General features: G+C 37.8%; 1 protein-coding gene across 7 annotated transcripts in view; it reads right to left on the reverse strand.

The window, feature by feature from the left end:
• ICA1 (islet cell autoantigen 1) overlaps positions 1–16588 on the reverse strand; it is a 76559-nt gene extending 59971 nt beyond the window's left edge. For 2 of the 7 annotated variants that reach the window (XM_053988617.1, XM_053988610.1), the window contains exons 1-5: positions 15987–16552; positions 6651–6697; positions 4845–4883; positions 2522–2693; positions 457–529 (exon numbers count right to left, since the gene is read on the reverse strand). In XM_053988617.1, coding sequence (XP_053844592.1) covers positions 457–529; positions 2522–2693; positions 4845–4861 — 262 coding nt within the window. In that variant the 5' untranslated portion in view covers positions 4862–4883; positions 6651–6697; positions 15987–16552. Of the gene's footprint in view, positions 1–456; positions 530–2521; positions 2694–4844; positions 4884–6098; positions 6127–6650; positions 6698–15986 lie in introns of those variants that run through there. The other 5 variants (XM_053988625.1, XM_053988584.1, XM_053988636.1 and 2 more) reach the window with 4 other exon arrangements.
• Positions 16589–24279: the final 7691 nt, after the last annotated feature.

Here is a 24279-nt window from a genome sequence, read left to right on the forward strand (position 1 = left end):
TTTTTACAATCAACTCAGTATTATCAAATTCATCACAGTAGCATAGATTACTTAATTATAAAACTAGCAATAAGCCAAAAATTTTTCATCTGCAATCCTGATTTAAAAAAAAAAAAGCAAAACAAAACACTAAAACTGTTTAGAAAGGAGTTATGATTTCTAGACAAGATATTTTTGAATTTAAACAAGTCAACCAAGTCATGGGGAAAAAAAAATTAAAGGAAGCTTTTTCCAGTCATTATTGCTATCACTGCATTATATCAATACATAAAACTTCAGAACTGGGAAATCTTCAAACAAATAACCAAATCTGCATTCAGCTGCCTGCAAGGAACATTACTTTTGGATAGGATGAAACTAGTAGTTCTCCACTTTCATTTTTACCTTTTCACTTTTCAATGATTCCATAAAGCAGACCTTCTTATCATTTTAACTACTGTGTTTGATCATACTTACAACAAATCCTTTTTTGATACAGTTCAATTGCTTTCAGCAACTCCATACATGTTCTCTGAATAGAATGGAACAGCTGATATTGAAACAAAACACACAAAAATTTGTCAAATGTATGCAAGAAACACTGAGGAATAAAAGACAAGACCTTAATTTTTTGTAGAAATTATTAGGGACCATTCTTTTCTTCTTGAACCATGAGCAATATTTTGGGTATTTCCCTTCTCAATTGTGCTCTTCTTTTAATTAAGATTTTAACTGAAACTAAAGATTGACCAATCATAACTTTACAGAAGGAAAATAAAGAAAAAATAACTTTGGAAACAGATCTACAACAAACAGTTGGTAGTTAACCAAACAACTTGTGTTGGCTGGTTTTTTTTTGGCTTTTTTTTTTTTTTTTTTAAGGTGGTATCTTTGTATAGATATGAAGATGTACATGATCTGTTTCTAAAAACCTCACGGCAAACAGAGTTACCAAAATATCTATCAATCAATCAATCATTCTCACATGTGGGAATGTGCATACTGAATTTTTCATAGACACTGTGAAGTCTAGTGGAACCAACTTGCATAGGTATGGTCAACACAGGAAGTTGTTGATTTAAACTGAAACTTTTACTGGCATAAACAAATTTCTAAAGCAGCATCTTCCAAAAGCAGAGGTAAGAAAAAGTCAGTCATGACTGTATTAGGAGACTGTTTCTAGGAAACAGAAAAATTACTACTCCGTCTGTCCATCTTAAACCTCCAGCCTACAACTTAAATCTAAACTCTACCATATCAAGCATTACACAGCTAGAAGTAAAATAGACCACTGGCACACAGTTAGTGCCTTCTTTCAAGGCTGCTTGACTACAAATTTACACAGGTCTTGTCTTTTAAAATGGGAGTATGACTTGAAGGTGAGAATTTGTCCAAAACATGCTTATTTCACTTGTGTGAACACAAGTTTCCCTATTTCCAATCCCACTTGAGCTAACAAAGCATCCTTCCTGATGTGTCTGCAGCACAGTAGACATGGTAAAAACTCAGGTATGTATTTATAAAATATTGTTCCATACTTCCAGCTTGTTTTACATCATTACTCTTGATTTATAACCCATGGTGCAGACTCAGTAAGTAGAATCACCGGGGGATAAGTTATTGCTATTCTTGTGTCTGTTGTACTACAGCCACCTGTATTTCACCTAAAACCTAAATAAACTGAGAATCCTGTCCATTTTTTTAAAGAAACTGCAAGAAAGCCAATAAAACAAAACATTTACCCTCACATAAGAAAATAACACAAAACTTACATGGACATTAACTGGGTTATTACACTTCCTAGTACACCCTCAATTTTTTGCTTTGTCTCAAAGACATTCTAGGTCTTCATTTTGTAAAATTTTAACCTTTTTTTTTGCCTCAGTGGGGTTGAGGATACTGACAGTAGGACTGTATTTGTCACACAGCAGGATTCCTTCTCTTGGCTTTATTTTACAGAATTTCAGAAGCTCCTTTTTTCGACATGTCAGAACCCACTAATCTGCTCAAAACCTTCAGAGTAGAATGCACTGTGCACCTTGCTCCCAGGCATATTGCATGTTTTTCTGGTATATATGGTATTTTATACTTGTATTAAAAAACTTCATTTGTATGCTCAGTAAAATACTATTAGGAAAAAACCAAAACAAATCACCTTAAACTGACATAGGCAAAGGATAAGGATGATCTCCTGACTCCTATGCTAACAAAGGAGAAAATCTGTTCCTAAAACATGAAAACAAATCTGAGATATGTTAAGTTCCAAATAAAGTTAGAGGGACATAGGGTTTCGTGTTAAAAAAATTTCCCTATATTCCCTGAATTTACCTATGTAAATCTTCTGATTTATCAGAATCTTCCAGATTCTGACAAAATTTCCAGATACTTTTGTCAGAATCTGGAAGTGATATTATGTGAAAATTATAAAAATGTATCTATGTTATTATATCCTATATATACACATGTATTAAAGGCTTGGTAGAAATTAAAATCCTTTAAAAACTAACAAACAGAGAACAGACATTATGCAAACATTACAAACCTCTAGTTTTGCATCCAGATCTGCATCTGAAGCCACAACATGTTCATCTTCCTTTTTTCCTGTAACTTTTATAAGGGTTTGTTTTGTTTTCCAGTATTTCTGTTGCATTTTATTGACCACAGATTTTTCTTGGCTTTGAGCATATTGATCATAAAATTCTCTTGGATAGTTGCTAGAATATTAACAAACAAAATTTAAAACTTCAATTGGAGGCTTTAAAGATAAGTTGAACACACTCAATTAATACATTTCCATTAAAAATATTGCATTTGCATACCAACACATATATTCTAACATGCAGTTCCTCATTATGCATTAAGAACAAAGCAATTGAATTACTGTATTTCCCATCCTACTCTGAAAAATAATACACTGATTTCAACTTGAATATCTTAACCATGCAGTACTGCCTAATAAACAGCTTCAAAGAATTCTTCCCAATGCATTAGGAAATTATTTATAGTCCATGGAATTAACTTTTTATTTTGCATAATTAATAGGAGAGTTTCAAGTGAACTAGCAGAGTTGCTTAAGCAGGTAGCAATTTTCATGCCATTTCAGCACTGTTGGGATTTGACACAGCTCATTTTGTGAATGGGATTAGACTACTTCTTGCCCTCCTTTTTTGTAATTGAATAAAAAAAAAAAGAATTAGAAGAACACTCATCTCTTTTGAGCTTGTTATGTGAAAGACTGAGATCTCACATCTCCCTTTATACAAGTGACTATGTGACAACTGTGGGTGTATAACAGGTAACCTTGTCTTTCAAGGATTAGTTTTCACTGACAAATAATTCTGCATTCCTGTAGCAGACCGAATAAAAAGTGCAATATATAAATTCCATATTCCACAACATTTAAGCCATACCCACACAGCTTAATAGAAAATACAGTCTTACCACGAAAATCTTGGTGTCTTTCAGGAAGTGTTATTCCATTATTAATTTGTTATTCCATTATTAATATACAGAAAAAGCTGTGGTACTCTTTCAGCTTTTTAGAAGTACATGGTTGCTAAACACTGCTATATTGGATACTTATCAAAACTTAAATAGGTTGAGTTTATTTTGAGAAGATACCTTACACCTGGAGTGACAAACTGGGGTTCATTAATGAGATATTGACCTCTAGTTCTGTTCACAACAGACAGATTGCTCAGAGATGCTACCCCAAAAGGTGTTCAGACCCAACATAGACATGAAGTCATGTACTGAGATATGTGTCCCTGTCCATGGCAGGGTGGTTAGAACCAGATCATCTGTAAGGTCCCTTCCAACCCAGGTCATTCAATCATCCTATGACCCTCTGATTATATATATCTATATATTTGCTGTGAAGCAATACAGCCATTCTGAAAAAACAAGCCATTGGTACATATTCCCCAAAAGGGTACGATATCTACCCTACACAGTCACTAGTGACACAGTTTAAAATGAAAAGGAAATTTTTTTCACAGGGTTATATTACTTGCTTTAGTTACTTTTAATCAGTGACTTAGGTGACAGTGTCTTAATTACCAAAGAGATGGTAAGGAATTAAACTGGAAGTGAGCAGAGACATAATTTAAAAAAGCACTTGTATAGAACACTTAATGGCTTCTTCACAAAACTTGAAAAGCAAAGATATTTACCCATTTAATTCTACACAAATATTAGTTCCAAGAATTTAACTTATTAATCAAAATAAAGGTCTTTTGGTGCGACAGAAAAAAAAAATGTACAAAACATACCATGTTCTATTTGGAATTCTGTACAAACAAGCCACTACACACACTGACAACAAACAGCCTATCAAGTTGGGTGAAGATTAAATTGACCTGATACATGCTGCACCTTTAAAATACAAAATTTACAGCCCTTAATGAATAAAAAAATCCTCCTGTATTATGAGAAAACATAATATGAGAGTTTAATAAAAATAGCATTACTTTGGTCATAATTAAAAATACCCATCAAACTTCTCACAAGGTATTATAGAGGCCTTAGCTACCTGGCTAATTGTGTGCTTTGACTTCTGCTACAGCAGTGAAAATAACCGAGATCTCATTTCAGTAGTCAAGTGAAGAAAACACCGTAACTCATCTGATGTTAACCAGCTCTGAGAGCTACCTCAGCTGAGGTCACCAGAAATTGTGGGGGCATGGTGCAAGGACTAAAAACTAGCTACTAATATAAAGTCACAAAAAGATTAGAAGAAGTGCTGGGATTAATACAGATTCCTGAATTATGAGACTGATAAACAAACTGAACAAATCAACATACCAAACACTATTAGCTTTTTAGAATTAAAAAAAAAAAAAAAAAAAAAAAATCAACATGCTTACTATTTATGACCTTCCATGATTCTTGCTTTCTTCAGACACCTAAATAAGAAATTATCGGTTAATACAAGTATCTGTAATTTTTAAGTAAAACACTAGAAATCCTGTATCTTTTCCCTCAGAAATTACTATGCTGCAGCATCTTGTTTACCATATTACAAAAGAAAACTGTTCAATCTGTGAGCCAAATGTCTTCCTTGGGTAACACACAATTCTCTTGAAAACCCATTACAAATGGATTTAAGTGCTGCCATTAGCGATGCCAATCCTTCTGTGTTAGCAAGTTTTTCAAGCAACAGCAAATTTACCAGGCATAAATTCAGTGACTTGTGACTTTTGATGAGGCATGCCAAAATTGTCCATGCTAGGCATCACCCTCAGTCAAGTTTTTTCCTACAAGTTTTAGCCACAACAAAATTCAATTACTTTTTACTTTTTTTTTTGCCTATATCCTACTGACCTATTTTTTTAAAACACTAGTCACATCATGTCTTGAGTCAGAGATGTGAAATTTAATGACCAGATATTTTTTCTATGAGGGACACCGCAGTTCCTGAAGATGGAATATGATCTGTATGCATTAGAACTTTAGATTTTATAAGTTACTATCTCTAGCTTGGATTCTCAAGTTTCCCATTGTACTTTGAGCTGGCCACATGGCATGCACATAATTTCCCACCAGTACCTGAGCACGCTCCTTCCAGGCCAAATTTATCAGCCAAGCCAGATACTCATAAACAACATGCACCCCGCTTCTCCTCTGCTGCTTTCAGAGAGGACTGGCACCTGGTTAACATGGGAATGAAGGCAGTGCAGCAGGATCTGGATGAGACCAAAATGAAGCTAGTGAGATGGGTGGTGCTGATGGGGAATGGATTTCAGCAAGCAGAGGCACAGAATAAACACCCCGACAACTCCAATAAGGTATGAACCTGATTGACTGAGACAACAGTAATGGAAAAAGCAGCTAGGGAGGTAACAGTGCTGACACTGAACTTTGGCACTAACCCAAGTAAGAAAGAAAAAGGGCTACAAAGGGGAGTCATGATGTTGGAAATGTATCTAGCACAGTACTGCATACAGACAGTGTAGTTAGCACTGGAAAGGCAAAGGGACTGGAACAGATTGCAGAAACCCAAACAAGGCAATGCAAACAACCTGGATGCTTCCTGCAAGCATGAAGCACATGCACTTCCATTTGGAGCTGAATGGAACCAAATCTCAGATTTCTGAGTCTAACCTCTCTGCTGTCAGTACCTGTGATACTTGCTGGCAAAGTTCCAGGAGATACTGCAAGATTATATCAGAGCAGGAATTTTGCCTGAATTGGAATATTAGTGAAATGTTCTTAAGCACTGCAGGAGAGACCACAAGAAAATTAGTAACTCGGTCTTCAGAGCAGAGTTTAAATGTAAGGGTTTAAATGTAAGCTAAAAAAGGAGGAAAAAAGATTCTTTTCATACTGTTGTTTGTGTTACAGAACCATTGACAATATAAGATTATCAGACAAGATACAGAGTGGACTGCTTTGCTGTTCTTTCTAGAGCCATTGCCACAGACACTACTAACTCATTTTCTAATACCTTTATAGTCTTGACTTCAGTGTTTTCACACTGGTCCTCAAGTCAGCTGTGGGCATATGTGAGTGAGATAAGACCACAGGATTTAGCTTGTATACACATCCATGACTCAGTTATTCAGCAGCACACTTGGTTTGACAGGAAGCAAAGAACAGCCTATCTCGGTGGAGTAACATGTACGTTACTTGGAACAAAGTATAAGCATCCAGTATGGAGAAAAGGCACTGACCTTATTCACTGTACACATCCACCTGCTTCTCCTGGAAACCAATGTCCCTACACAAAATAAACAGGGTCATGGTGAAACAGTTGTCATTTGCAATTACAGCCCATGCTCTTTCTTCTTAAACATCTGACTTCACCTTTTGATTCTGAAATCTTCCTAGTTATACTCTTCCAGGTCCTACATAGCACTCTTATGCCCCGAAGATATTCTTTGTGGGAATTTTTACATTCAAAATGGACAATATTTTCATGGTATGAAAATGCAGTCGTGTTCTGTGTTCCACTGTGTGATGGCATTTGAGGTGTTTGAGGCTACAGGACCTGCTGGGATGGTGTCCTATGGCCAATCAGGATGGAAGGAAACAGAAGTGGAGTCTTACCTACACTGCCTGCTGGAAATGGCTCCTGGCATGTGGTATCACCCAAAACAGGCCAGGAGGGAAAAAGGTCCCAGAGAGTTCTAGACAGTACAGATAAAAAGCATGCCAGGGAGATTGCTGTAATCAAGCAGTAGCAACAAGCAGCAGCCCAGGACACAAACTCAATCCCTGTGCCTGTTTTATTTCCTGTATGGAGCTGACTTTTGGTCCTAATTGAGAGTTCAGTTTGCAAAGACAGCTTTGTAAGTACTAGCACTGAAAAACCAGAAATGTAGTTGCTAAAAAAAAAGGTGCAGAAAATTGTCTCTCTCGCTGTAATTTAACAGGGCCCTAATTTATTAATATAATCTCTTACTTCATGTGTTGTTACTGTCTGTTCCAGGTCCAGGAACCAAAAAGGGTTAAGATACTGGTTCAGCTCTATCAAAGGACACTATTAAAAGCATATAGCTTAGCTGAAAGCAGTGAGCTTTTTAAAAAAATACCAAAATCCAAGTCTAGTCTCAAAAAGTGAGATACTAATAAGAGGGGACTGGAAACAGCCCAGGGAAGTATCCAAGAATTAAAAGAACATTTAACAGCTGTGCAAAGAAGAATCCCTACAGTCACAAAATGCTGGCCCTGAGGCTGCAGAGAGAGACCAAGAATGAGCACATAACCTCTCTTTCCTTTAAGTTTTGAACTCTCTTATGCTTTCAAAGAACAAGACCAATGTCCTGAACAGAAGTAACAAGCCAGTTGGTCTTTGCCAAAACTGACTACAATACAAGCACATGACACTAACTTGAATCTACCAGTAGTCTTTCCAAAAATTGCAGTCAAAATTAAAATTAACGCATGTTATCATACAGTTTTAGATATAAAAATAAGCTTTACTTGCCACAAGGAGTTGATGTAAAGGACTTGTTTTTGCTTGTTTTTCTTCTCAGTGTATTAAATCAAGCAAAAAAAAAAAAAAGATAAAAGTTTCAATAAATAGTCTTATAGTGACAATGATTAACCAAAGGAAAAAAAAAAATCACCTCACTGTAGGAAAGCATTTGCATTGGGAAGTTTCCATGATATTTGACAATAAAGAATTATTGTGGTCGCCACAACAGACAAACAAAAGGGAGGGATATTCTAGATGAGGGGGTGGGTGTCAGAAGCAAACACACCTGCTTTATTCACACCAGAGAAAGCAGTGGCACATAACAGATTACTGTACACAAACCCATGCATAATACTGCACGGTCATGGATCTGAGGCTTCCTGAAGAAGTCCACTCATGGCTCCAGTAATTTTGCAAGTACTTCTTTGTTTTGAAAGAAAGTTATGCTACCTCAGTTTAAGCATTAAATCTGAGCTGGCTCTATTCATAACAAGTCTGCTTGGAACACAAGGGACCACAGAGCTGAAAGACTCATTCCTATACAGAACCAGGCGGGGTCACAAGCCTTGCCAAAACCTTAGCAGGTGTTTCTGAGGCACCAAGAAGCCTCAGAAGCCATCCACTTTCCACAAGCCATTATTTTTGCAGACTGATGCCAAAGAAGACAGGCACAGCCCGGACACTGAAATACATCAGAATTGTTTCTAGACTCCGCCTGGCTTCAGGTGTAATACAGCTGAATTCAGGCAGTGCTCTGCCACAGACAAGAAATGTTGAAACCAAGATGGTCCTGCAAACAGCAAACTATGGCAGAGTTTCCCTGGGTGGTAGACTGTTTACCCATAAATTATTTCCACAGGAAGCCCTAACAGCTGCAATGCACACAGAACTTCATGCTATTTCTGCCGTACTCCTCATCCTACTAAGAATTTTTTAAGCTGTGACACTGAAATGAAACTTGATGGAGGACACTTGTCATTAGCAAGTGGCATTTCTATTCCTATGGAGAATCCTCTGATTGTCTATATTCTCCAAGACCACTTGAATAAACATGTACATTTTTTGTGCAAATAGGAAAATGCACTGCAGTATACACTAGGAAACAAATAGGAAATTTTGCACTGCAGTATACACTAGGATTACCCTCCAGCTCATGCTCTGTACCACATTTGTATAAGCTTGCTTCTCTTTTTTAGCTTTAGTACATTTTGTTACAGCATAAGTTGTCTGATTTCCCAAGAGCTAAACAGCTTTATGAATAATCTTTAGATTCTACTTGTAAAAGAACAAGATGGTATGAGTGCCTTCTCTCCAACAGCTACATTGATAATAAACAAGTCTGTATATCAATGTCACTCACATTACTTCTCTTTTTCAGTGAGTCTAAATGTAAGAAGTGTCATGTGGCATGGTAAAGGTCAGATCTTAATACTCTCCTAGGTTATGTGGAAATCAGTTTAAAACCCAACCCAACAAACAAAAGTTTTACTCCTAATTCAAGTATCTCTTCTTGTCTGAGCATTGTTACCTAGCTCTTACTGTGCTCTCAGCTCAGGCAACAGACCACATAGAAAAGTATCAGCATGCAGAAGCATCAAACAGGAATCTTTCCAACTCTGAAGACTGTATGTAAAACAAACTGTTGATCTAATCACAGCTTCTCAGAACAAAGAGATGAGCTGAAATTCTTGCAAAAGCGTTATGAATGCTGATGTACAGAGCAAATCTAACATCCAAAGATGACCTAGCAGTTAAGTAGGAAAGCATAGATTGAACAACACAATCTTTTGAGATACATCCAGAAACAAGGAAAGGGAACTGAGCAAACAGCACAGCAAAATTCAGCGACCCTAACGTGAAAGCAATATGTTCATCAAAACACACAGAAGAGTCTGCACTTTCACTGACAGAGCTGCCCTCTGAGTCTACTGTTCTTTCAAGGCAGATAATATGTTCTGTGGCTCCTCAAATACCAATAGATTCTCCACATCCTAAAATCCTTGCAACTTATAACTTTCAAATATGGCAGAATCATGCATTGCAGTTGACTTACTTACGTCAACAGTTTTATTAAAATGAATAATCTTCCAAGAAACTTTTAATACAGTAATAGTATAGTGGTGCTAAGTAACAAAAAAAAAAAAAAAAAAAAAAAGGAATTCTATATATAAAAGTTAAGACTGATAGTTTCATTTATGTAAAATACTTCAAAGGGAAGAAAATGCGCCTAGGTGAGGGAATCAATGCCATCTGTGCCTCCAACAGCTCTTGGCTGACAACCTATCTCCTCTACTCTGCTCCCTGGAAGCTGTGATCAAACTGAACCAAGTAAATGGATCTGCAAAACAAGACGCAGTCTCACTGCAAGATGAAGACTAGAAAGAGTACAGTTTTATCTTCTTTGGCGTGTCTACAGACAGACCAGGAGCTTCAAATGGTGTTTGACTTTGCTTTTTCCAAGCAAAAGAGAATATAACAGCCTGTAGATCTGAATTATCCATGTTGTCAATGCAGGAAAAGAGTGAAAGCTGAAGTCTGGGTCTTTCAGCATCAAGACTACACACAGACTTAGAAATATTCCTACTTTTAAATACAAGAATAGCTACCACTCTAATTCAGCTAAAATGAATCTAGAGTTCAAGCTATATCTACGACAAATGACAAGATTTAATTTTTCCTCTAAAACTCTTTATTCTCAGTATTGATGCTCTAATCCCGCAGAATCATCCATGCTTAGCTTTAAATCCAGGAGTCTTTTTGTTCTGTTAGACTACTCGCTGATGCACTTGTTTATTAATTTAAAAAGTTTGCATATTGGTCTGTAAGTGCTGCATTAGCAATTCCTTCCACCCATTACAACTTTTTGTCTAATCCTTTGTCTCAGACTGATCCACAGCTTTGCTACTTATCCTGGAAAGTGTCTATCTTGGAGATTACCCACAAGCTCTCAGGAGAAGAAATACAAGATTGCAGTATCAACAGAATTACTCTTTCAATCTATTTCAAGGATTGACACCTAGAAAGAATTTCATACATCCTTAAAAGAAGCATAGGATAAATGGCATCTGTTACACAGCGAAGGCTCCTGCTATATTCATACACCTGGGAGGTGCTGAGAGGGGAAAAAATCATCCTGTTTGACTGCAATTATTTAACTTTAGTGCCTAAATTACCATACAAGCCTGTCAAGACTAAGTCCCTGGACAGATAGTGAATACAACCTCCAAAGAGAACGCTGAGCACCTCAACCAGAGCCTCACCACTGTGCTCTGTGCACACAGAAATTATGCTTTTTGCATTAGGCACCTGAAGCACTAAGATAAATCCTGCTGGGAGACCACTGCTCTATTCCCCTTCTTTTAGAGCTAGGATTTCATGTTGAATTACTGTTAAAAAAAAAAAAAAGTCAGCAGCATACTGAGTAACACCATCCTTGGGAAGTCCCCTGGAATCAATTTTCTCTTTCACTACAAACCCTTCTGGAACTAACATTTCTACACACAGTTTCTGTCATTTCCTTCTCCTCTCTACCAGGGCTTATGAGACATCCCAGAAAACTACTAATTTATTGAATTTAATTTATTCATTTGTCTTGATCCTTCAAAGAATTTAAAAACCCCCTAAGAATTAACCTACTCTACCATGCCCCCTACCCCTGCCAAATTTGATGTGCAGAAAAATCCCAAGCACATACTTAAAACAACAGAAGTATCAGAGAAATTGGAGTCTGCTCTCCAAGGAGGTAGTTTGACCCAATACAACACACCTTTGTTTTTCAAGCTAGTAAACTGTGTGGAGAACAAACCACAGTAATACCAGCAGGTATCTTAAATTACTAAGATTGTGTAATTAGAGACTTGCACTGTAAAAAAACATGTACAAGGCATGAAGAAATCTGAATGTTTTGGGTCTTCTTTCTGTCATTTTGTAGCACTACCTAGGCACCTGTCTGTACACAGTACATCCAACCAAATGAGCAGCAGTATTATTGACCCCTGTCTTCCACTCAATTTTACACTGACTCTATTTAATACTCTGTATAGAGCATGTATGGGTCACATCAATTGCAGAGAGTACTGTCAAGAGTTACTTTCTTCCAAAATACAATTGTCGTACTTCTGATTTCAGAATACACAATTAATGTGGGAAATTATTCTACTTAAGTTTCTGGTGTAGTCTAAAAAAAGGGTGATATCTAGGGCCATGTTTCTTATGCTATCATTTAGTCTTTATTTTTCTATTCCCAACTCTGATGTATACAAGTAGCAGACAAACTACAAATTTACACTTTATTGCTCCCTTACGCCAAGAACTAAAGACTATCCATCCATCTGAACCATTCACTCTGGTTTTCAGTACTTAAATGGTTACAAGTAATTTTTAGCCAACCTGAAAAAGCAGAAATTTGGCACTGTCAAGATGTTTTTTAAAACTTATTTTTGCCCCTACAAAGTTCAAGGACCAACTCAACAGTTAGCATTCCTCTCTAAAAACATAATTTTATGTCTATTTGGTACTATATATCTGTCATATTATTCCAAAAACTATCAGGTCAAACTTACAGGCATAAGTGATCTCCATTCAAGAGCATAATATGCATTGAAATTATACTTGGAACTGGGTTGGGGGTTTTTTTGGTTGTTTTTTAAACAGTTGAGAACAAAAAATTCCTAAACTCAGTGGATTCTCAAAAACATTGATAAGAATGGCACATGAAGTCACAACACGTACATGTACAGTACATGTAGTCTCAGAACAAAATATTTCAAATAAATGCTGGTAGACTGCAAGATCAACAAGCAAACAAGAGCACTTTCTAGATAAGCTCATTTGCACACAGAACTTTAACACTTGCACAGAGATATTTAATCACACAAAAATTTAATTTTAAATTCCTTTTTCAGATTATACTAATTTTTCATCTGCTTATTGTGGAATAATATAGGGACAGTACATAGTATCAGTTTTCCCTCAGATAACATCTTTTACTTCCCTAGTAGTGTTCCACTTCTATTTATGGAGAACAGCAAGACAACCAGATAAGCATTGCAGGTACTACATGCATTTTATGGAAGAATTATTTGAGTATAAGTCATTGAATGGTAGGTCTAAGCTCTTCTGCTCATTTGCAAATGAGCAAAACTGGGATATTTACTATGCAGTATTTAATCTTTTTCTAAATGCAGACTCGCTTTGTTTCTTCAAAATGACTATCAAATTGTTTTGTAATACACATTTGTACTCTTAGTTTAAGAACCACTATTTGTAAACTTAATAGCTGAATATTATTAAATAAAATATCATATGGAACATGCACTGTACCTAGATTATAAGAGACAAGATCGTTTTTCTAATGCACTCTACCTGTAGTCAGTGTAAAGTCTTCAATATTGGGAAACTTTCCTTTTGTGAAACTATGGGAAAAGTAGTGAATGAACAAAAAAAAAAATCATGAACTATTTTTGCATGTACAGTATATTACATACAGACATACAAGGCTTTAAAACTTCAAACTAATGACTCTCTTATTTAGATACCCTTTTTGCTGGCACAGTCAACCTTCTCACATTTCTGTCTCACTCCTGGCTTCTGAATGGATGAAAAGGCAGAAGGCAATGACATTTATACCCAAGGGGAAACAATGCTGGAGGAGGGAACACAAGAAAATAATTTTCTCCAGATTCCCTTAGAGATTATTTCACATCTGTGGATAAGAGATTTGATTAACAAAACGGCCTTAGCATGCACAGCAACAACAATACAGGGCAATCTCCTTGCACCGTCCTTTGAGTAAACACCATCAGTGCAGGCTATATATTCTCAGCAGACGCACAGTCCACTTAACTTTTGTATTACTGCTCTCAGTAATATCCTGACACAGTCCTAGAGCAGTGGTGATCTCTATGAGCTACTTGCAAGATGGACTCAAATGCTGTTTCAGTGACTTGGTACAGACAGTTCTCAAGGTTGACGCAAGCAATTGCATAACCGGTCAAAATGCCCCCCAGTTTGCCGTGGCTAACAATAGCCACAGGAAAAAGTACTGTGAGACTGTTATTACTAGCAACACTTAAAAGGTCAAACGTTTCTACTGTTCTTGACTGTTTGGTTCTTTCTCTAACAAACTTCACTCTCCGGACTTTTGTATTTTTAATGCTTCTGCATCATGTGGCATAATTTTGTCTCCAGAGTGATTTTATGGCTGAAAAGCAGCAAAACATCTTGAAGAATAAACTACAGAGCAATACTCTTGAAGGTGATTTTGAAAACAAAAGTATTAAAAAGTTTTTGAGAGCATTTTTTGTCTTCTTGTTTATGTGAGATATTAGCACATTTTTTTTTTTCTGCCAACTCGTACCAACAGCTTTCAACACCAGCTGAAGACTGAAAAGAGCTGATATTATTAGTTTCTTCAAGAAAAGCTTAAGTGAGAAATCATCAGAACAATTTAACAACTGTGTAAAGTACGGACAACAGAGACAAACTCGCAAGATTGTTGGGCTTGAAACTCTACTAAGCCAGGACAAAATCCCCTAACTCTGTAGTAGGGTTCAACAGAAATTTTACTTTGCACTATGTGATCCCCTTCATCCCCCATTAATATAAACTTCTAGAAGAAAAATGTTAATGAAACCTTCCTCTTCCATAAACTCATAACTGGTCTTCTTGAATCTGCAGTTCTTATTTGAATCTCAACTCCAACAAACACAATAGAAGAAAGCATCATTATCTAAAATGCAATTTTTTCTCAGCTGAGAAGGAACCAAATACTTGAGTAAAGTGCTGGAACCTTTCTGGAAACAGCAATGTTTCATGCATGACGTTCTGACAGTGAAGAAACTTTAGAAACTCATTTAGACTGAGGTTTGGCACTATTTAACCACCGCATTATCTTCCAGTAGAATTTGTCGTGTGCAAAATGTGACTGGTTATACCAGTTATGGCAGTTCACTACTCAGAAGTTCTCTGTGGCTTGACACTAAATTCCTCCTTCAGTGGTATTAACATTAATCTTAAACTATTTAATTACTAAGTTTAAACCAACAGTCTGTTCAAACAGCAGTTAAAAAAACCCTACTAAAGTCTAAATGAGGTGTTGCTGGCCATCATGCTAAGTACCAGTAAGAACTGCAACTTCTAGATCTGTGCCAGACAGCACTGTCAAGGAGTTCTTCCACTCCCTCTTTGAGAACAGCGCATAGACAAAGTGGAAAGAGTGGATTATCAAAAAATCAGATAAAATACTATAACCAAATGCCACCTGCACTGCAGATGCCAAAATCAAGCTCACCAAAATCAAGCTCTCTGTCCAACAGTTTGGAAAAGTGATCAAACAGTTTTGTCCTTAAAAGAATCTTGCTAGAGCAAGACACAAGAACAGTTTATTTCCAAGAAGTCTACTCTGAAACAAGGGCCACAGCTGCTTTCTGAGACCCAAATTAAATAAAAATCTATCCAGAAACCGAAAGAAAGAGGATAACACAATTAAACATGGGGAGAACAAAAGCAAACAAACAGGTGTTTAATGGAAATAAAAGGTCATCTTGGCTTAAAGGAAGGCTTGTAGGCAGGGAGAAAATATCACAAACAACCAAACAGAAGAAAAACTCCAGTGCCGAGCTTCCAAAACACTACCACAATGTAACTTGGTGGTAGGGTGTTAAAGGATGTAATCGTGAGATTACCAGAGTCAATGTCACATTTACACCTCTGAACTAAGGCAAGCCTGAATTACTGGTTTAAGAGGGGTCACACAGATCCTTGAGGCTATAAGCTTTACACAAAACAGTGTGAAACAGACTTATTTACATATGGCACTGAACAGATACATAATGATATTGACACAGTGCCCTTCACTCCTTTCTGCTACTAAAAACTGACCTGATTTTTCAAGTAATATCCGATTTTTCTATTTTCTTCTAAAAGACTATAGCAGCTTTCATGGGTCAGGTGGACGGATGTAAAATAAATCTGATTACCAAGATGAACCTTTCACAAATTACAAGCTTTAAACCATAAATGTGGGGTTCTTGAATTGCCATTTCACCAGCTGTTCCTGTTTCGGTGCTGGTTCGAGATCTGACATTACCTGACCAGAGGATGCCCTGCCACCCCTCTCCACCCGGCTGGTCCCAGGAGGGTTCGGAGCGCAGCCGGGCAACCTGTGCCTCAGCCCGGCAGCCAAGCCGGAAACCGCCGAGGAGAAGCGGCCGTTTCCCTCCCAGCTTCCAGCGGGCAGAGCGCCAGGGAGGATGTACGGGAGGCACAAACGGATAAATGCAATAATCATGGCGAGACAACCGCACGGCGGGAGGGGGAACACAAGGCAAGAGGAGGGACAGATGCCATCTTGTGCCTCGGAAATTTTGCTCTGAACAGGTCCGCCCGTGGATACAGCGCTGACGGGCACCAGCTCCGCAGGCCCGGCGGCCGCGCCGCCTCCCTCGCCCCGAGCGGGCTGCCCGCGGGGGAGGCGGCGCCCACCCGGGGCTGGTACCCGCGGCACCAGCTCTCCCCGCCCGGCCCCAGCACGGAGACCAGCGAGCCCCCCCTTCCCACACTCACCTTGCGGAAAGAAGGGGTGGGAAGGGCCGAGCCGCAGGCGCCGCCGCCCCTCCAGGTGTTCCAGCGCCGCCGGCGTCAGCGCGGCGAGCGGAGCCGCCTGTGCCGGCGCGGGCGCCCCCGCAGCGGGGCGGAGCCGCCGCCCGGCCCGGCCCAGCCCGGCCCCCGAGCCGGGAGGGCGCGGCCGGCAGGTCCGCGGCGGTCGGGCCGGCCACTGCCCGGTCGTGGCCAGGGCAGGGAAACGTTTCCTTCTGCTGTCCCCGCGGCGCTGTGAGGGAAGCGACGGGAAGGTGACCCGGGTTGGGGCCCTTCTGGGGCTCTGATCACCACCACCTTGATAAAGCCCTAAGTCCCGTGCCTCCGCCCCAGCCTGCTGGGGACCGCAGGTGTCCCGCGAGGAGCAGCAAGGAAATAATAAAATGTTTTAGTTGTCATAAATAGCTTCCATCGAGGTAGTGGAAACTTGGAGAAAAAGGCCCTTTAACGTCGCAGGCAGGTGGCAGTGTCGGGGGGGGGGGGGGGGGAGGAGGGCAAGGAGAGAGTTGGTTTTTAGCTCATGACGGAATTGGGTCTTTGGGGTTGTGTGAGAGCTTTTTGAGTAAGAGAGGTGGATTTGAAGCTGATTTCAGAGCTTGAAATGAGGAGAATAGTTCACAGGTGGCATTTGAAAATGAAGTAAAAGGAGAAACGGAGAGAGCAGATCGGGTGAAAAATGAACCCTCCTAAATGAGGCAGTGTTAACTTACCGGTGTGAGAGGGCAGAGGTGTAAGTACAACGAAGGGCATGAAGGCAGGAATGGAGAAGAAGGGGTTGGGTTGATAAGAAAAGGGTCGAAGAAGAGTGGACAGAAGGAAGCTGTAGAAAATGAAGAGAGGAGTGGTAGTGAGGCATCATTTTCTGAACCTTACAGCGGTCCCAAGCACTTATGTCAGTGTCTCCATGTTTCCGTGAGGCAGAGCTGAACTACTTCATTAGAAGTCACAGATTTAAGAGTAAAAGTGCAAGATGTTTTCAGCAACAGGGACTGCTCTGTGAGACAGTGACTGTGAAAAAGACTTGGGATCCTAATGGGTAGAGAGCTAGGCATGCACTCCCTGAGCTCTGAATAAATCAACTGAGATAATTTAACACTATAAATTGTGGGGAAATTCAGGTATCATTTGGGAGCTTGTTTAGTTTCCCTGTTTAGCATTAGTGTGACCACTATCAGCAGGTCATACACCCAAGAATGGTATACATAGCACAGATGGTGTGTTGACAAACAAGAATGGTTTTATGGCAAGAAATACAGGATTGTTTCCTAGAACTACAGAAACCCTAATAGGATAGATTTTGTGTTAAAACAAAGTAACAGCAAGAAAATATTTTCATGCAAGACAAATCTCTTAATGAGGTCCTTCGTCTTGCAGAAAAAGGTATGACACAGCTGAAAGCTTGGAATACAGGAAACCTGGTGTAAAAGATCTCATTTATTTTTGGATGTTATACTGTAAACACACTTCAGCTGTCTTGTTATTCTAGAGCTCTCTTTAGAGCAAATATAAAAGGATGCATTTTAGGGTGTGGTTATCTGGTTTATTTCCAGTGAGATTAATCATTCTCTGGACAGGGGTTGCCGTGACTGAAAGAGTAACAGGCTGAAGTGTAAATACTTGCATTAGACATATTGCCCCATTAGTCAAATAAATTCCAGGTGTTACTGGTTTTGAGAGAAAAAATGTTCATGGAGTTCTTACCTTGCCAAAGGGGAGTGGTGCTAATAAGTTACAAGAGGTTTCTCTGCAGTGGATGAGGATCTGAGATCTCTTCAGTCATGTCTGGCGTTGGGTTTTGATAGCTTTTAGTTTATTAGTGAACATGAAGAATCTGTTGTGTCTTTTAGTAGTATTTACATGTGCAAATCTTATAGAGGAAGATGTAAAAAGAAAATCTCACAGGATGTAAGGAACTACTTTAGCCATTGCAGGAGCAGAACCAAGACAAAAAGATTTTTTTTTTTTTTTTTTTTTTTTTTTTTTGTAAATTTGAAAGTATTATTTTTCTTAGCTGTTCCACAGTAAGGAAGAGGGGAACTAATCCTGAATAAACCTTGATTCTGCAAAGCTCTGTACTTTTGTAGTCATGGAACTATTTTTATGCACGTATTTGAGTATACCAAAATTCAGGACTTAGGCTAGCTCATTTCTCATGTACTTTAGGACTACATCCTGCAAATTACAGACAACTTTTTGCATTGTCCATCTTAATGTCTCAAACCATTAGCTGAGATTACTATAAAACCTCAAAAAATTCGTTTTAAAGCTTTATTCCTCACTGAAGTGCAGGCATTTCTTAATCTTTTCTCATGTTTCATGTAGTTTATCACCAGATGTAAATGTTATAAATATAAGCAAGTGCCATCTGGTTGTTCTAGCACCTCTCTTATCTCCCATGGAGATATTTTTAGGGCAGCAGAAATACAGAAATGTAACTAAAATGGTTATTGTAAGTGATATATGAAATAAGGTGTACTTTCTACTTTTCACAAGCTTAGTTCTTTGATAAAGCTGTCTGGATGCATGAAGCACCTTGAAGCATGGTGCTTCATACTTTCTGCTACTAACAATTTTTCCCCATTTGAGCATCAAAGTACTCTAAGGTACTTAAATTAACTAAGCAGTTGGTTCCCTGACCTTAAAAAAGTTCATTTCTGCTGTTCCATAGAACATCCCATCCTCTTGCAATGACATCATTAAAATTGCCGTAAGATGCAAGTAAAGATGAAGTACAGCCCTCTGAGGTGGAACTACTAATCATGTCACAGCTGAAAACATCACTTTTTATGGTAGACAAATGATTTTCCAAGCCTTCAATCATACAAACCTAGAGCTTTTGAAAGACTGAGCCAGCAATTAGTTTTAGCCCTCATCTTGTAAGCTCTTTTTTGCATCTGAGCTTTCTGTTGCACTTTGTTCCCGCTGCATTTAATTTTTAAAAAGACAAATAAAGATTGGAGTCCCATGTTGACTCAGTGAGACTCACCATCCAGTTGCATTTACTGTATGACATGGCTACTATAGCATTCTATGGGATATACTATCCTTGTCACTTAAATTGATATATTCTCAGGTGTTCTGTGGTGTCTATATAAAATAATCCTAAAAATGCGTGTGGTGGTTTTTAGCTTATTATATTCCTTAAGTAATAAGATTGAATTTCAAATAAGAAAATGGAAACCATCAGGGGCAAGAGAGAATAAACTAGAAATTCAAGGATTTTGGAAGCCCAGTAGTAGTGTCCTGTTTTTCAGTTGAAGCAATAGAAATTACATTTCCCCATTTGTATATATTATTTTCTTAAAGTTTCTTAATGTGCTGTTATTCTGTTCCCCATTTATATGTATCTGGGAATTAGTAACTGCAGAAACTTGAATAGCATTAGGTATCCTAGAAACAGCATTGAAGGTTTCTCATCTTCCCTGGACAGTAACATTATTATTGTTTATTATTATTATTCTTATTAGTTAAACTTTCACATACTAGGATGGTTTTTAATCCTCTCATGTCATTTGCCCTCTGTTTCTTTTCCACATAAGAAAGTACAAACATTTAATGTTTTGTTTTATGGACACAGTCACTGCCTGCTTGTGTTTCTGCTCAAAATTTAGAAATCAAGATGAGGGAAATGATGCTTCCCTTAAAGTTCTTCAAGTCCCTCATATGAATATTTGCAGTCTTTTTTTTCCTCTTGTCTAGCTGCTGTTCTTTTAATTTTCCTGCTACACTGCTGTTTGTTTTCAAATTTCTTAGCAAAAATCTGTTTAGTCTAAAGGTGTTTGTGTTCTGCTGTTGTGCATTTATTTTTATAGTTTCTATAATTTAGCTCTGTAAGGCATGTAGCTTGTCTTGTTTGTGTCACTATTCCAGCTTAGTGATCTGCTGAAAACCTTTAGCCTATTGTCAGAGATTTACTTCTCTTTACTTCAGAGATTTACTTAATTAGTCATTTATTTCTCCTTTCATGAGCTGGAAAATACAGAATCATGGGATAATTTGGGTTGGGATTGGAAGAGATCTCTGAGATCATTTGGTCCAGCCCCCCCTGCTAAAGGAGACTCCCCTAGAGCATGTTGCACAGGATTGTGTCCAGGTAGATTTTCAGTATGTCCAGAGAAGGAGACTCCAGAATCTCTCCGTGCAGCCTGTTCTGGTGCTCGATCATCCTCAAAGTGAAGTTTTACCTCTTATTCTTATGGAACTTCCTCTGTTTCAGTTTGTGCCTGTTGCCTCTGATATTGTCTATGATAGCAGAGGCCCTGAAATTACAGCCAAGTGTAGAATTAGAGGGCTTCAGGTTGAAGTGGTGCCAGCATCTCTGACCATCAAGGTTAGGACCAAAACTGCCAAATAGGACTCAGCCTGTGATCATGGCTTTCATTATGTTCAGTCACCATTAACTTCCTATGGTTCTTAAGACTTAAAATAAAAATAGTCATGAGCAGAAGGACTTGCCTGGATTTTGCTTCATGCCAGGTTTGTGTTCACTTTTAGATACTGTCTGAAGTCCAAATTGAATATTGCTGTCCAAGTGCTGGTTCACATACTCTTTTTGGCAATTCCTGATCAGTGAGCTGTGCAATACTCTTCTTTCCTCTTGTCTGGTTTGCACTGAACATTGTTGTACATTCTTCCACTATCCTCCACTATTTGTCTCCTTTATTGGCGTTATCCAGCTCCCTGGATACTCTTGCAAACAGCACACGGGGTATTCTTTCCTGTCAAATACTTTTCATTTGAATGACAGGGATGGAACTTGTGGAGTGACTATCTATTTTTCATAGCTGACATTTTGAATCAAAAGAACTGTGTTAGTTAATCTGTTGTTTAGATGGATTTGGTATTTCCAGAATTCACCAGAGAATTAGCAAGGCATTCAAGCACCAGGGTTATCCTTAATAAGACAAGTAGACAGTAGGGAGAGGAGAATGGGCACAGTGGCAATTTGCACTGATTTTCATCGAGAACAGTAATATTTTAAAAAATCTTCTTAAGTATTTACTTGAAAATATTAATTTGGACACACACAACCTGCAGTCATTGGTTGTATTCTGAAATGCATATGTACTTGAACTGAGATTATCTACTGCGGACTTGGATAAGCAATCCAATCCCTGCAGTAAACGATGAATTTATTTTATTATAGTCTGCAACAGTATTAGCTTTCCCAAAGAGGCTTACAGTCTGAAAGAAAATGCAAAATGGGAGAGAGACAGCAAGGATCACTGTTTTCGCTTTGTAAATGAGAAATTGAGACACAGATAAAATGATTTGTTAGCAAAAACTGATGACAGAACTGGCCAAGGGTTCTTACACTGATTTACCACTGCCTTTAGCTATCCCATCTTCCAGTGTTTCCAAAGGCTAGAGATTCATAAGATGGGCTTGCTTTTCCCACAGATTTGGGAATGAGAAAGGAGCAGGGTACTGACAGAAACTGTGTTTAATAAACGCAACTTCTTTGAAGGATGGTATACCAATAAAATAGGTGTTGATTGAATAGATTTTCATAGTGGCAATATGCATACATTTTCTATTAAGTTTATTTATTTAGAAGACAATAATATAGTAAATACAGGTTGAGGCTCCCAGATGTTACCATGTTCTCTTTGTTGCATTCATGAGAGCTGTTCCATATAAAGACAAGCATTTTGAAACAGTCATTAAAATATTCTGGCCTATTAAGAATATGAGTCACCTAATTTTTAAAGCTCTCCTGGTGTTGTTTCAAAAATTAGGAGTGTAAGTCTACAAAAAAGAATCTGACAGCTGTTGTCCTGTGTACAGTAGATACTGCTAATTCTCAAACGTGTGAGAAGAATTCCACTACATCAGAAAATATATTTATAGCACAATAACTATTGCAAGCAACTACAGAGTTTGATTTACTTTCAGCCCCTCATGTATCACATAAACACTTTTGTCATAAAAAGTATACTTACTGAATTTTCTGAAGGTATGACTTTTAATACTTAGGAAGCAATACTCTGGCTTGGTACAAATTTGAATATTGATTTTGAGATATTGAAATTCTGAACAATCCATCTGTAGATAATTTAAAATACTTGATTTTTTTTTCCCCAAAACATTTTAATATTTGGGTCTGTAAAATTTTTTGACATTTTCTTGAAAATAAACTATAAAGAAGCCATTGTGCTCAATAAACCTTTGTAACATGTGCCAGAGTTCTTAGTGATAAGATGGTCCTAAAATTGAGCACTGTGATTTAAATAATCTCTGAGATTTCAACAGCTTGAATCAGATGTTCCAGTGCTGTATAGTCTCTTTGCTCTTCAAGGTGGTGTGAACTGGCTGTCCCAAGATAACTGTTTTGATATAGAAGATACTTTTCAGTTGCTTATGACACATGGACTTTATATTATTTTTGCCATTTAATAGAAAAAATGGTGTCATTGCTTGAGAAACAGAACGTTGGTGGAGTTTCATCTTCTAATATACAGAGATTTCTTATCTGACAAAAGAATATTTTTACCAATCTATTTTCTATTTTTTTTTCAGTTGTGCCAACAGGAATCATGAAGGCTACTGTTCTGAAAATACAGCTTAGTCCAACTTCAGTACATCTTTGCATTTGAAAAACAAGCCACTTAATTTTCTAAGGTGCACTTTTAAAATGATGGAAAATATAAATTATTACTGAAAACTTGATTTTCCAACCCTTTTCATACTATGCTATTGAAAAAACACGTCACCTCATCATAAATTAAATTATTGAACTGAACAGAGAAAAAAAATTATAGAAGTATTGTTTGAAATAGAAAAAGTATTCATCAAAATAGTGCTGCATCTCTCATTCAGCAATGATTTTTTCCCTTCCTCTTTTGTGAACAGCATGAATCATTTTTCCCAGGTGATAAGCTATACCCTCACTGAGATTCAATGTTTTCTGTTTCTGCTGTTGTTTTTTTCCCATCCTATATATGTATATTCCACAGAACTAAAAAGATGTGTATACTTCCTGCATGTTGCCATGAGATTGTTTTCAGTCTGGTTCTACGAGAGGTGTATCTACAGAACATTTAACAAAGGTGAAAATGTTGTGAGCAATAAACCAGTTTGCTCACTAGGTTGATGTGCTCAGCTCATTCCTGCTGAAGAGAGATAAATATTTACTTGGAATATACACTAAAATTAAAGTCTTGAAGTTCAGCTTCTCTCAAAGGCATGGTTTGAAAAAGGCTCTCAAACTCCACAGATACTGTAAGCATGAATACTTAAAATATTCTGTAATATTTGAGAAATCATATTTTCTTTATTGTGAAAGCACAGTAGATAGATTATTTGTCATTTTGAGTTAATGACAACATGGATCATCTTAATACTCTTAGAGATAAAGCCTGCTAAAATTTGCTGTTAAAACAAGTGTTAAAATTTGCTGGTTTTAAAAATTTGCTGTTAAAGCCAGTGATTTGTTCCACAGTAGATTTCTGTCCTGAGCTGCTTTAGTGAAAGATCTGTCAGCTTTTCCATTATCACATCTTTTTTTTTGGAGAGGATCCTAATTCATTCATTTCAATTCTCACCAGGGTAAAATTATAATACGTTTTATTGGTAGTTTTTGTTGTGTTAGCATTTGGAAATGCAAAATATGTTGTTTTCTCACAGCTCTACTTCTTATCTGTTGCCTCTACAGCACAAGAATTCATTAGACTGAATTCTGGAAAATAAAATATTTAGGGCTAGACTGTTCCTTTCAGCACAGCCTTGATCCATGAATGGTGTGCAATCTGTGCAGCTTGAACACACTGTGCCTTTGAGATGCT

This window comes from Vidua macroura, chromosome 1 (genome assembly GCF_024509145.1).
Source record: "Vidua macroura isolate BioBank_ID:100142 chromosome 1, ASM2450914v1, whole genome shotgun sequence".
Classification (NCBI taxonomy): Eukaryota; Metazoa; Chordata; class Aves; order Passeriformes; family Viduidae; genus Vidua; species Vidua macroura.